Source organism: Phyllobates terribilis, unplaced genomic scaffold (assembly GCF_046119375.1).
Source record: "Phyllobates terribilis strain yellow unplaced genomic scaffold, ASM4611937v1 Scaffold_7__3_contigs__length_470593459, whole genome shotgun sequence".
Lineage (NCBI taxonomy): Eukaryota > Metazoa > Chordata > Amphibia > Anura > Dendrobatidae > Phyllobates > Phyllobates terribilis.
In genome coordinates, this window is record NW_027362767.1 from 357730723 (window position 1) to 357745689 (window position 14967).

Below are 14967 nucleotides of genomic sequence, written 5' to 3' on the forward strand. Positions count from 1 at the left end.
TCGATTGTATGCCAGATCGATAATCGCAAAACGAACGTTCCTAGGAAAGCTCGTTCTGAGTTATTTTCATATCTAAATGGGCCTTATCTATAATATACTTACCTTGTAATGTCTTCACATCCTGTTCCGTCCAGATGTGTCTGGATCCCAGAATTCCAAGCGGCGGAAGTTCGTCGACCGCAATATTGGGACACCCAAATGATGGGTGTCTCAATATGGAAACCGCTGGTGGTACCAGCCTTTTACGCAATACCACCAGCGGAACACCGTCGCAAACTCGCCGTACACGCCACCGCCGGGATCAGCCGAATGATTCACTGACCGCTGCCATCTTTGTACAGGAGGAGCGCATGCGCAGTTTTAATGTGACCGCCGCTATCTGCCTGCACAAAGATGGCGGCGGTCTGATTTACTACGTGGGGAGACAGCTCAAACAAGAGAACACATAGGGGAAGAAGACAGCACAGGGGTGGAGAGAGAGAGGAGACAAAGGGGAGAGCACATGGGGTACACAGGTCAAAGAAGAGATCACATGACAGGAGAAGACAGCAGATGGGGGAGAGAGAAACCGCACAGGGGGGAGAGAGACAGAGCACAGGGGGGAGACAGCTCAAACGGGACAGCACATGAGGGGAGAACACAGCACAGGAAGGAGAGAGACAGCAGACAAGGGGGAGAGCACATGTGGTAGACAGGTCAAAGAGATCACATGAGAGGAGAAGACAGCAGATGGGGGAGAGAGAAAGCGCACAGGGGGAGAGAGACAGAGCACAGGGGGGAGACAGCTCAAACGGGACAGCACATGAGGGGAGAACACAGCACAGGAAGGAGAGACAGCAGACAAGGGGGAGAGCACATGGGGTAGACAGGTCAAAGAAGAGAGCCCAGACGGGAGACATCAGCACATGGGGGAAAGAGAGAGTGGATAGGTGGGTGAGCACATGGGGTGGGGTGGGGGAGAGATTCTCAACGCTGCAAAGCCTGCCCCCATCGTGACATTACCGCCCTCCCGATGCCATAGCATCGGGCCTCCATCTAGCACATTCATAAACCTCTAAAATCCCAGGGTCATAGTGTTCAGCTTCTTCCTGACATACGGTATCACGATAAACTATACCATAATGCGCAAATCTCAGTAGTTGTCTCATGAGTCCTGACCATCTTTCATTCTATTAGTCTTTATTTTCCACTGCTATGGGATATTGTTATATAGTAATGTTCAGACAAGAGAATGAGGGCCCTAACCGCAGGAGCTTGCCATCTGTAAGGAAACCGGGATGACACAAGAGTTAAAATGACCATTTTGTACATTAATCCAGCTATTTTTTTATACAAAGAAGAAATACAGCGGAATGTGCTATCATTCAACCAGTATGTTTGAATGTACAAATATAAAGTGCATTACAGAGCAAGGAGTCTGCGTGATATCTGTAATGAAGAGACAAAATTTTGAAGAAAAATGTTGATGTACAGGAGACAGTTTACAAACTAATAGTCCTGCTTTAACAGATGAGGGTTTTTTCGAACATATTAAGAACTATGCATGTTGGGAATTAATATGATTGTCTGGGGTAGTGCAATCAAGAGAACTGGTGCAGCAGGAGAAAAATCTGGAAGATGAGAAGTTAAAATTATTGAGGATCCTAATCTTAGATCTTTAGCAGAACATAAAGCATTGGTGGGGTGGTAGACTGAGGTGTAGTTTGGAGAAGAGTGGTGGAGAACTTTGCCGAATTGTATTGTCTAGTGGATGGAGAACCAGTGCAGTGACTGGAACAGGGTGAAGGTATTGATGTAGTAGCTGGATAGAAAGACAACATTTTCCGCAGCCAGAAAGGGATATATTCTGGTAATAGTTTTGAGGTGTCGGTTACATGAGTGTGCAAGTCATTTATTTTAAGGAATAAAGGAAAAATCTGGTTTGAACTTTCTTTCTCGTACATTTATGCCATATCCCACCAATGGGTCCTATCTCTGTCTTGAGAAGAGAGCTCTGACAAGCACAGAGCTCTTGACGCAAACTCAGCTTTCAGTGAAGAGGTGGTGAGACTTCACATTAATTTATAAGGAGTGCATGATAGGGCCCCATTCTCCAGATAGATGTTAGGTCCCTTTCATGGTATCCACTTCCACCATACATTTATGACACTTCTGTTTCCCCGGGCATTTTGTCTGTACACAGATCGTAAAATATGGCTGTATGAATTCACCCTACTTAGTGGCTGCTACCACAGTGGAAAACGCGTTCTATAACGGTCAGCACATTTTATAAATGCATATTTTATAAATGTTAAAAATTGATTGCAGGTTTATCTGCAAAAACTGCACGGGCATTAACAAAAAAATAATCATTTTTAGCCATCAGTTTTTCATTTTGCACAGCAGCCATTACATGGAAGTTTAAACGCGGGGTGTCAGAAAAAGAGTTAGCAAAATGATAGCTTAATTTAGTTAACATATTTCATTGGAAAAAAAATAGTGTAAAGGTTATAGCTATTTTCAATTTTAACATGGTTTCTGTATTCTTTAGTTTCAGCATTGCCAAATATTGTTATAGAAGCAGAGGCTGGGCCAACAGGTTGCGGCTACTAGTTACGTAGGTGATCTAAAAGTAATGGCTAATTAAAGGATTACAGAATCCAAATTCCTCTATATGAACCTGGATTGTGTAGGTACACGAGATGCCATGTCTAGGTTTGTCTTGTATCGGGGATTTCAGCTCTTCCTCAGACACAACATGACTCACGATAATACTGGAAATGTAATAGTATACTACCGCTAATTAGTATACATTTTTATTGTATTTTACAGCCTGAATCATGGAAAGGAACACGGTGTTATCCAAGGTAGGAACCTTTCCATCTCTACTTTATTATGTCTTCACTACTTTAAGACCACATTCAGACGTCCGTTTTTTACGTACATGTTCTATGTGTGTTTTTCATGCATAGTACTGTACATGTACCAATTATTATCTATGGTACCATTCACATATCCGTGGGTTTATGCAAACCATGCTTCCACTAAATACATGTATATTATTGATCTGAGCCTTGGATGAAAAATCACCCTTAAAAGTCTATGTGTCTGTTAAATTCTCAGATGTCATGCGGATGTCATCCACGTGCAATCCGTGTGCCGTCCCTTTTTAACATTGCAATGAGTAGAAGAAACTTACCATTTATTTTTTCCATACAAACTTTTTCTCCCGCATGATGTTTTTGAAAGTCTGCAGCATTTAAAGTATGCTAAAAAACCTGAACATCTGAACAGGCGGGTCTGCTCCGAAACCTGCCTGAAAAAGCGTCTTCCTCTTGAAAAACTCATACTGTGAAGGTTATTGAGTGTGCTGCTTCCTAGTGGAAGTCGGCCTAAGAATTAGGTGGTCTCTTCTTTTAACAGTTCAGTGTTGCCGTCAATCTTGCAGTGACTCTCCCACCAGCGTCTTTAAGAAGTGACATAAGATGGAACATGTGCACAGCAGTGTCGCTTTGACATTGCTGTGCACTGTCTTAGTTTAATAGGAGTTTTTGCTGTGCTTTTTTGGCAGAATCTGCTTGAAAAAGACTCTGTATGCACACATACAAGTAGTGTTTTTCTTGAAGCATCTTCTTTGTCGTCTTTTTTGTTGTCTTTGCAGCAGCTTTGCCTTCGGCATTTTTTTTTTTCTGAATTTAACATGTAAAATTGTGGTGGCTTCTAAGCAAATACCGTCTTGAAGAAAGGTCCGGTTAGTCCTTTGAGCCGTTTCTCTGCTTTCGAAGGAACGAAGTTAAAAAAAGACTGAACATATGCGCAAGTCGTTTTGACATTGCAATGCATATTTTAATTTTTTTTTATGCATTTGTAGAGTTTTTTCAGGTGGATTCGAGGCAGAATCCACTTGAAAAGATGCAATGTGCACATACTATAATAAAGCCAGAACACAGGCAAGTGGTTTTGATGCTTCCTGCCCACACACCTGCATGGCTTTCTGTTGATGAGTAGGGATGAGCGGACCCGTGGAAGTTAGAGTTCTGGTACCCAACCCAAACTTTATTCTAAATTTCGGCTCGGGTACCAGAACTGTACCCAAACTTGAACCAGAACCCAAATCCCATTGAAAACAATGGGGACCCGGACTCTTGAGCCTGAAAATTCTCTCTCTCTCTTGGACTTCCCCTGGAACACCGAACATTACAACGGACTTCCGGGGAAAGTCCATGTTCGGTGTTTAGCACTGGACATTAACTGTACGGTACGATCGTCAAACTTTTATGTTCGGGTTCCTCATCTCTACTCATGAGCAATCAGTTTGTCTATACATTACATAGTAGACCATTCCTTTTAATGGGCACCATAAGGCTACGTTCCCATGATGAGTTTTTGGTGAGTTTTTTTAAGCTGCATTTTTTAAAAAAAAAATGCAAGTAACCCAATGTATTTTACTTAATGGGTGCAGAAATTCTGCAACATCAAAAAACTCATCAAAAACTCATTATGGGAGCGTAGCCTTAAATACACAGCGACTGCTGCAAGTGACTACCACCACAGCTTTCCCCAGCAAAAATAACGGGTCACCATTAATAATTATGTTCCAGCTTCAGTGCATAGACTGATGGTATGACTGAGGACAAACTTAGGAATAGCCAGCACTTTCCTTGAATTTTTTATTTTTTTTAAAAGCTTTCTGGCATATGTGAAGAAACACTCTTGAAAGCTTACTTATGTCTTTTAAGCCAGAGAAGACTCTTGATCAAAGCCTAATTAAGAGCTAATGCATGCTGAATAGCCGGAGTAAGTGCTCACAAGTGTTTATTCTGTTATACCCAGTTTCATTTACAGTACGGATAGGAACATTTTTGTCATGTTTTTTTTTTACGCTGATCCAAGAGTAGATCCTAACAAAAAAATTGGTATAGAGGAAAGAATCAGATCATGTTCTTACATAGATTAAACGCTGCATCTTCTTTTTGTGCGGAAAATCCGCCGTGTTTAAGGCTATGTGCCCACGTTGCATTTATGAAGCAGAAAATTTCTGCTGCATAAATGCAAGTCCTCTCCCGGAAAAACGCATGTGGAATTCCGCGCGCGTTTATCACGCGTTTTCCACATGCGGAATTGCCTTGCGTTTTTTATGCATTGGACAAAGGCAATTCCGCTTGCGGAAACGCAAAATTAAATGACATGCTGCGGATTTTTGAACGCGGCATAAACGCTGCGGAAAAATCCGCAGCATGTGCATAGAACTTGCGGAATCCCATTGGGGACCATGGGGTGCGGATATACATGCGTTTTTCAAGCGTTTACGCTGCGGAAATTCCGCAGCATATACGCTTGAAAAATGCTACGTGGGCACACAGCCTTACAGTTCAGAGAGGCATGTGTTGGCAATTTATGCATCTTACTCCAGCAGACTGTTCTTCAAGGCTATGTTCACACACAGTTTGTTGAGGACTTTTTTTTTGGAGCAGATCCGAACGAAACACTGTCAAATCAAAATGCTTCAAAAATTGCTTTAGGGAAGAAAAAAAAGTCTTCAAAACTGCTTCAGGAAAAGCTAAAACTCCAAAAAAACCTGAAAAAAAAAGAGACCTCTTTTTCTTGAAAAACTCTTCATAGAAAAAACGCCAGTCTTGATGAACTAGCCTCAAAATGTCTTCCTTATTCAGACACCATATTTTTGGTCAGTATTTCATTAGTCTTCTTTGTAGCTACTCCTGGCCTTGGCTTACACAGTACAGGTGAGAATTTTTCTATGGTTATGTGCACGCAACGCCTTTATTCCGCCAGAGTTTCCTTTCTCAAAGCCGCTTCAGGAAAAAAAAAAAAATAAAAAAAAAATAAATCGCAGTTTTGCAGTCGTTTCCATGCCAGCTCAGCCACCAGCGTATTTTTCCTATATCTTTTATTATAGAGAGACACTCAAAGAATGGATATGTCTTTTAACCACTTCACCGTTTTCGCACCATGAAGCGGATAAAAGAAGTGACTAAAGACCGAACCCGTGGGCGCCAATGACGTTTTGACATTTCTGTACATTATGTTCATATTTTATGGCGCGTTTTCAGACAGTACCAGGCGGAATCCACCTGATAAAGACGCCGTGTGCACATCGCCTTTTACAGGTTTCTCGCTGTAGTTTCCACTCCTGATTTTACAAATACTGCTGGAAGATCCTGACCTGTGAATAAGGCCAAAGACCTGGAACCTCAAGCATGTGTTGTCAGACCTTGCTCTAATTTTACCTCTAGGTTATCGCCTACTCAGTTTTTTATTTCCCAGGTTTAGATACACATCACAGTGGTGTGGTGTTTTTTCAGCATAGTCAGGCCTTCCTCATACATCTGTAACATGGTCACGCTTTACGATAAGCATTATGCCAGATGGACTGTTTTATTGTGATCTAGTGTTAGGCCACGGCCCCACTGTCAGTATTTGGTCAGTATTTTTTCTCAGGAGCCAAAACCAGGAGTGGGTGATAAATGTAGAATTGGTGACTTGTTTTTATTATATCTTTTCTCTGATTGTTCCTCACCTGGTTTTGACACCCACTCCTGAGAAAAAATACTGACCGAATACTGACCAAATACTGATAGTGGGGCCGTGGCCTTAGTTAACATTCAGGGTCTTGTAGTATTAAGTAGATTGTCCAGGATTAGAAAGACTTATCTTCTTTCTTCCCATAAGGTGGGTTCGGAAGACTGTATTAAAAATCGGGCCAGGCACAACGGCGAATTGCGGATATAACTGTCTCTATGTGATAGTTCACACAGCGGACGGATGCTGAAGCTGCCTTACATTGCATGTATTATTCTGGTCTGTAAATCGGACCATAGTAGTGAATGCTGCCCGTCTATGTGGAAAACAATATCAGTCCACATGGAAAATCGTCTGTGTGCACTGGCTATAATGGGTCCATGTTGCATGGACTAATTATCCACTTGTCTGAAGCAGCCGTAACAGTGCTATACCTCTCTACAGGTTGTGGGTTGCGCTGCACCTAAGCTGCATTCATAGAACTGACATGCAGGTCCAGTACCGTCCTATAGACAACTGTGACATGTGTTATAGTGTTATACTATGGGGCAGTGCCGATAAGCGATTATTTTCTCATGCCGATTCAGCATGCATCCGATGATCGGATCACGTGCACCCATACAAATCTATGGGTGCGTGTGAAACATCGTACTGCACTCGGATGTCATCCTTTACAACCGTGTATGCTGCCATACAGGCACCATGAATGTAGCTCTGCCGTGTGAATGAGACCTTAATAAGCATGATCTTAAAGGGCATCTTTTCACCGTCTGAACTATTTATATGTGCTTGTAGCACTCTCAAAGACAAGACCAGCAATATCTTTACATGGCCACACGGTTCCTCAGTTACTGAGAAATCAGCGTTTCAATGAATATGCAAATGAGACTGAAGAACTATCTGCAGATCTGAAGCCTCTGTCACTCCAGATCTATGCCCGCCCAGCGCCGCCGCCGCCTCCTTCAGTCAAGCAGGAGGTCGCAGCGCTGGGTGAAAAATAGAGCTGGAGTGACAGAGGCTTCAGATCAACAATGGCTCTTCAGCCTCATTTGCCTATCAATTCAAAGGCTGATTTCTTAGTAACAGAGGAACGGACTGGCCATGTAAAGGTATTGCTGGACTTGTCTTTGAGAGAGAAACATGCACGTATAAATAATTTTGGGTTTGAAATTCTGCTGACAGATTCCTTTTAAAGAGTAGCCGTCATTGCCTTTTTAACTTAATAAATCAATAGTACTCATGATAATAAGCAATTTTGTAAGATGTCTTAGCAGAAAAAAATGTGCTTTTTAACCTCCTGAATCAATTGTTCACTCTCAATTCACAGTAAAATTTGTATTCACTGAAGACAGATTTTCTCATTACGGAGATAGGAGATGATATATTGGTGCTCATAAGATTCTATGTAGAGGGCAGGAGGGATGAGCTAGAGGCAGACACAGACATTCAGCTGCAGGTTCTACTGAAACATCAGTTACAGTTCTCCATAGAATTTTATGAGCACCAACTGTCATCTTCTATCTAAGTTCACTGAATACAGATTTTACCTGTGAATTAAGAATGAAAAATCGGAGGAGAAAAAAGCAGATTTCTCTGATAAGTTTTTTATTTTCACGTGTACTATTGATTTATGGGAAATAAATAAAACGATGGTTACTCTTTAAGTGTATATGTCGTGTGCTTTTTACACAATCGGGTATGGAAGCTTTTGTTGCTATACTGGTTACGCAGGCAGTAGAGCACTTAAAGTGCCTCCCCCATGGGGACATTGTTTACATCTGTCAGACTTGTGCAGCAAGAACTTTGTGTTTCCACTTCGTCATACTGGTTATTTATTCTGCTGGTACGTAGCTAGTCATTAACATTATGGAGAGGACGAGTCACAGCAGTTCTCCTGCGTTGCACTTTATCAGGCTGTCGCAAGGGGTTGTGACCAGAGAGCCATATAATTTCAGGAACATGAAGTCACTGATTAAATCCACCCATTAAAGGGATTAGCGTAGCCATAGAGAACGTGCAAGGAAATCTGCATCATCTTACACATTGTCTAAAACCTTCAGCAAATTTGAAATATACTTTAAATATAGAAAGACATATTATTTATATGGAGAGGATATTTTATGGTCTGCGCCGAAGCGTTCAAGAAGCCAAGCAACGCACACCAACTAATCTAAATCTTTATTGTATCATTCTAAGGTCATAAATCTAAAATGGACTTTGTTTAATCTCTTTTTTTAACTAAAAGTGTCGTTGGCCGTATATATAGATTTCACATTATTAAATATACATTATTGCACTTATTACAAGGAGATAAAACAAGTGTGGTGCTGTTATTTTATAATGCAGATTACCATAGATTACCGTAATCATTTCGTCATGTGCTAACCCTTAGCCAGAAGTCCAACTCTCCTTCTCTTTGCTGTGTGCAAAAAGAAACAGCTGTTTATCCACAATGTTTGCTGATATGTGTCACATATTGTCAGTGAATGGCGCCACAAGGCGTGCTCACAGTCACGTATGTGACAGGTTGGCTTAGAAGGTGCATCATAACATGCCATAGATATTTATCTTCTCCTTTGCTGTTACAAGTGGTAAAGGGGTTGTCCACTACTAGATAACTCTTCTTCTTTGTTGCTGAAGTGCTTCACAAAAAAGAAAAACAACACATAGTCACTTCTCGAACCGGCTATGCTCATGTAGTAGTGTCAGCGCTATAATTCCTGGTGGGTCACATGACTTTGTTATATTACATGACCGCTGCAGCCAATCCTCCTTCACTATTCCAGAACAATGTAACATCATCGCCAGGAATCACAGAGGCAGATAATGTGTTTTTTTATTTTGAACATTTAAAGAGGACCTGTAAGCAAGTGAAAAGTGATCATTATATTATTTCCCGCTGCTCCTTTTGAGTATTCACTTTTAGTTTATTTATTTTTAATCCGCCATACGGTTCTAGAGATATGAGCCTTTTTATTTAGTGTTCATTTTTATGGTCTTTACAAGGGGACGGTGCTCACAGGGTCATTATGCAAAGCTGTCTAAATACACACCCCTGAGGAATCCCGTAAGCACCGCCTCCTCGTAAAGACCTTTAAAATTAGCATATGATTAGCAATCAAAAACCAGATGTTTGTGAGTACCAAAATATATACCGTAATTAAAGTTCATATATTAGCCAGCCTAATAACACCTGCTTTAAATCCTTAATATTATAAAACAACCATGCATTATGCAAGCAGTGTGCAACCACAGTTAGTACAAACCATATCAAGTAGTAATTTGCAGGGGAACAAAGACTGATTAAATACATTGAAAATACATATTTGTAATAGCCAACCTACCTAATCTGCTATAGGTTTGTAAGGGTGTAATGCTACCATGCTGTGTCCTATAATGTATTAGTATGATGAATAGATACTGTTTAATCACTGTAGTATAGACATTATCAAACAGTAAATGTGCAGGAAAGGAGAAAGGGAATTAAATTTATGTCAAATAGGTACTTAAAAAGAGATGTTGGTAAAGTGCCTTCCCCGCCGCCCCAACGCGCGTTTCACGCTTTCTTCATCAGGGGGCATAGCTATATAAAGGACTTACAGACATCTGCAAAAGCCAAATGGTAGCCATTTTTTCATGAAAATTATTTATAAAGTTGCTTAACTTTATATTTACAAAGCTAGTGAGCAATAAAAAAAATTATGCGAAAGTGTATGGAACTTTTAATTACTTCCCATCATAGTTGTAGAGTTTAGCATCTTGAACTGTTCCCACCATACAGAATTTTCTTTTGCAAGAGTTTTTGGTTCCGCACTATATAATATAGCATCATTAATATGAAAATCCCTAGCAGCACTTTAATCCACAACCATCTCTTTAAAAATACTTATCTGTAATGATAATAAGATGACTACTGATCTCTACAAAGCAAAAAAGACAGCCGCTTAGTGGTCAGAAAGAAAAGTTCAAAACTTTCAGGATTTTTTTTTAGGGGCCTAAGGGGGAACGTTTCTGCTTTTGGAGAATGACAATCTGTTGTGAGGTGTCTTATGGGCCTTTCCCACTTAGTCCCTCCCATCAGAGGCCTCTCATCTAGCCAAATCACATCTTGTGCTTTGCACTGATGAGGAGCAAACACACCTTGAAACTTGTGTCTTCAAATGGAGTGTCTGGTTTGGCTTCCTATCATAAGTAACATGGTAAGGCTTGTTATAAGGTGACTTTAAGATTGCAACATCCTGAGATGGAGCTAGAGTTCAAATCCTCATCCTCTTGGAAGAGGTTATTTACATATAGGAATGTTTAATTCCCCCATATCCAGAGGCCTTTCACCTAGGCAAATTACATCTTTTGCTTTACACTGATTAGGGGCAAGCACTTCAAAACACGTTTCTGCAGCAAATGGAGTGTCTGGTTTGGCTTCTTATTAAAAGTCATGTGGCAAGGCTTGTTATAGGTTTGATATTCAAGACTGCTACATACAGTAGGTGGTGTTAGAGTTGAAGTCCTCATCCTCTTTGCTTAGGCTATGTATATATATATAGGATTTTTTTAAAACATATATTGATATGGAAAATTAAAAAAAATATATGCTTGACTTAAAAATGTGATTTAAACAAGACGTGAATTACTGATGAACAGTTACTATTTAATTCACCCTCAGTAAAGCACTATAGAGAATTGCAAGTGAGGAAGATAGTAGATAAGACATAAGAAAAGCACAGTAATGAGCACAGTAGGGAAGGGCACTGGAGAAGTAAGCTACATGGGTTCATCAGACAAACAGTACAGGAGTACTAGAGGAATACACTTAATGTTTTTTTTCCTAAATCGTAAATCATCCGCAATCCATAGGATAGGGCACAGTGATCGCTGGCGGTACCGATCCCTGGGTCCACCATTAGTCCCAAGAATGGCTCTCTGGAGCCTATGTACCACGCTTGAATGGAGTGAAGATGCACCTGCTTGACCTTCACTCCATTCATTGTCTATGGGACTGCTAGAGAAAGCCAAGTACAGCACTTGCAATTTATATCATTCCCATACACAATGAATGAAGGAGATTTGGAGCAGGTGCTCCTCCACCCCATTCAAGTCCAGTTCCCGTGTTTCAGAGCCCTGTTTTTGGGATCACTGTGGATCCCAGCAGTCGGACTGCTAGCAATAATAATAATAATTTTTATTTTTATAGCGCCAACATATTCTGCAGCACTTTACATTACAGAGGGAACTTGTACAGACAATAAAGACATTACAGAATAACTCATAATTCACCAGATACTAGGGGGAGTGAGGGTCCTGCTGCTCGCAAGCTACAATCTATGAGGAAATGGGGGAGACATGAAGGGTGAATGGTAAGAAGTGCATGTATTGTACGGTCACCCATCAATCTAATAAATAGGGTATTCAGACAACGCTGCATGGACCGGTCACCAACCAGTATGTGTACAAGTACAGACACAGAGGGCTATTAATTACATGGAGAGTGTGTGAACAGATGATAAGAGGGTCCTGATTTAGAAGAAAATTTTGTAAGGGCAAAATGGGAATAGTTATATAAGTGTGGTGAGGTGATCGGCCAGTCTAAAGAGTCTTAAAACTATTGTTGTTGGGAAGTAATTGAATTGTCCTGGTAGTGCATTCCAGAGAATTGGTGCTGCACGTGAGAAGTCTTGGAGATGGGATTCGGAGGTTTGGATTATTGAGGAGGTTAGTCTTATCTCATTAGCAGAACGGATGGCACGGGTAGGGTGATGGACAGATGTGGGAGGAGATGTAGGTCGGTGCTGAACCATGGAGAGCTTTATGGATGACAGTGATAAGTTTATATTGTACTCTGTAGTGGATGGACAACCAGTGCAATGACTGGCACAGGGCAGAGGCATAGGTGTAGCGGTTGGAAAAGAATATGATCCTGGCTGCTGCATTCAGGACTGTTTGGAGGATGGGAGAGTTTAGTAAAAGGGAGACTGAATAGTAGAGAATTGCAATAGTCCAGACGAGAATGAATAAGGGCAACAGTAAAAGAAAAGATAAGAAAACGTTGAATTCTAGAGATCTTTTTGAGGTGTCTTTTTGAGGTGTAGGTAACATGAGTGGGCGAGTGATCAGATGTAGGAGTGAATGAAAAATCTGAATCAAAGATGACCCCAGTAAAACGTGCATGTTGCTGGTTAGAAATGGCAATATTGGATGTAGGAAGGTTAGTTGATGGAGGAAACACAAGGAGTTCAGTTTTTGACAGATTCAGTTTCAGATAGAGGGAGGACATAATGTTAGAGTCAATGGAAAAAAATCCCTGGTAATTTGTAGTAATACACGGATAATCTCAGGAGACGATGTGTATAATTGGGTGTCATCATAGAGATAGTACTGAAAACCAAATCTACTGATGGTTTGTCCAATAGGGGCAGTATATAAGGAGAAGAGAAGGGGGCCTAGGACTGAACCCTGTTGTACCCAGAGAGTGAGGGGACGAGGAGAGGAAGAGGAGCCGGCAAGAGATACAGTGAAGGAGCGGTCAGAGAAGTAGGAGGAGAACCAGGAGAGAGTGGTGTCCTTCAGGCCTATAGAGCGGAGCATAGTGAGATATCAGATGAGAGAGAGATTAAATATTTTAGTTAGGTGAGTGGTGACAGCCAGGGATATGGACTGAAGGAGATGTGAGGGAATAGGGTCACTGGTGCAGGTAGTAGGGCGAGAAGATGCGATGAGCCTGGTAACTTGTTCTTTCAAGACAGGTTCAAAGACAGAAAGTGTGCCTGATGCAGTGCAGCAGGGAAGACAATGCATGATATCAGGGGATTGGGAGAAAATTTCCTGTAAGTTATTCCCTATCAAGAAGATGGTGGATAATATACGATTTGGGGAGTGCTCCTCAAAGAAGTATAGCGGAAGAGCTTAGTATCCACGCACGGTTAGGAGAAGGCATTATTCGTTTTGCAAAACATAATTTTTTTAAGATATGATGTATATGAAATATATAAAAACTATTTTATCAACTGTATGATCATAAGGGTTTGAGGTTATGTCTTTAAAATGTGTTAATTCACCGTCTAGACTTGCCTGGAGCACGTTACAGACTGTACATGACAATAAGGCACTATGGAGATAGAGGGAAATAGGACATCCTTGTTGCTCAGGCAGTATGTTCTCCTATTTGTCTGGCAACACAATGAAAGCAGCAATCACTGCCAAGTGTGCACAATACTTTGCTCACCTCAAGTTACTGCTCGCTGTTGTAGTTACTGCCACAACATTTGCTGCAGTACAAAAGTATATTACTTTCTGAGAAACTCAGTCTTTCTATTATCCCTAATGGTCTATGCATATCAGAACAGACTTGCCAACTAGTGTAACATAAAAATGTACAAATACAATATTTCATTATTTTCTATGGATAACCATTTCTGTCTTCAATGCTCCAACTTTATCTTTTTGTTTATTTTTTTTTACCTGTACAGTATAGGTCAAAAAATTCTAATCAATCTCACAGTATGTCTTTATATCCTTTAAAGCTCGGTTTTTCAGTTACAGAGCTCCAAAAAGCAAAATTATTAAAGAGGACATTCACCAGGACAACAGTGGGCAGCTTGTGCTCTCAGTGTACCCTCACTACCCCTATAAGTATTCCTTTTTTTTTAATCCTCCATTCAGTTCCAGAGATGTTGCCTTTTTATTTTAAGCTCATTTTTATGGTCTTTGCCAAGGGGGCTCAGGGTTCTCCGTGGGCATGTCTTTAGGCTGCTTAGCATAATGCACACTTGTTAAAGACTATGAAAATTAGCCTAAATAAAAAAAGGCCCACATCTCTGGAACTGTATGGCAGATTTATATATAAAAAAATAAGATTTCTCAGGGGAGCAGGGACTATAAAATAAGAGCAAAAATTGGACATTTTTGACTTGGTGAACGGTCCTCTTTAAATGATAAAATTCTGCCACCACTAGGGGGAGCTAAGTAGCTTGTTAAATATTCATTGGTCCAAATAATAAAACATTATAGAATAAGCTCCCCCTAGTGGTGGCATAATCGTATCATTTACCTCTATTGCTGTGAAGGGAAATTCATGAAAAAAAAAAAATTCCCACTTTCATCATATTTCTTTTAAAGGAGTTTATTTCTCTTTTCTTAAACTTTCCAAAAGGCAAAAGCAATAGCATATGTGGCAATATAGTCCCCACTGTCCTACTGGCTGTGAATTCCACCAGCCCCCTCTTCTTCTCAGCATGTGACCACTGCAGCCAATCAGTGACTACAGCAATTAGCTGTAGCGGTCAAGTGCAGACAATGCCAGAAGAGAAGGAGAGGAGTCCATCAGGGGACATGGCCATTGGGGTGGAGGAATTGGAAGGTATGTAAGTATAGTATCTGCTATTTATTGTTTTTTTTTTACCACACTTTGACCTGATCTAAAGGGGTGGTAAACCCCCAAATGAATCATACAGA

At 40.8% G+C, this 14967-nt stretch overlaps 1 protein-coding gene across 4 annotated transcripts in view; it reads left to right on the top strand.

Moving 5' to 3' along the window:
* MOSPD1 (motile sperm domain containing 1) overlaps positions 1-14967 on the top strand; it is a 45151-nt gene that overhangs the window by 16689 nt on the left and 13495 nt on the right. For all 4 annotated transcript variants that reach the window (XM_073641303.1, XM_073641302.1, XM_073641304.1 and 1 more), the window contains exon 2: positions 2812-2846. Coding sequence is in view for 2 of the 4 variants with exons in the window: in XM_073641302.1 (XP_073497403.1) it covers positions 2812-2846 (35 nt within the window). In the remaining 2 variants the exon portion in view is untranslated. The remainder of the gene's footprint in view (positions 1-2811; positions 2847-14967) is intronic.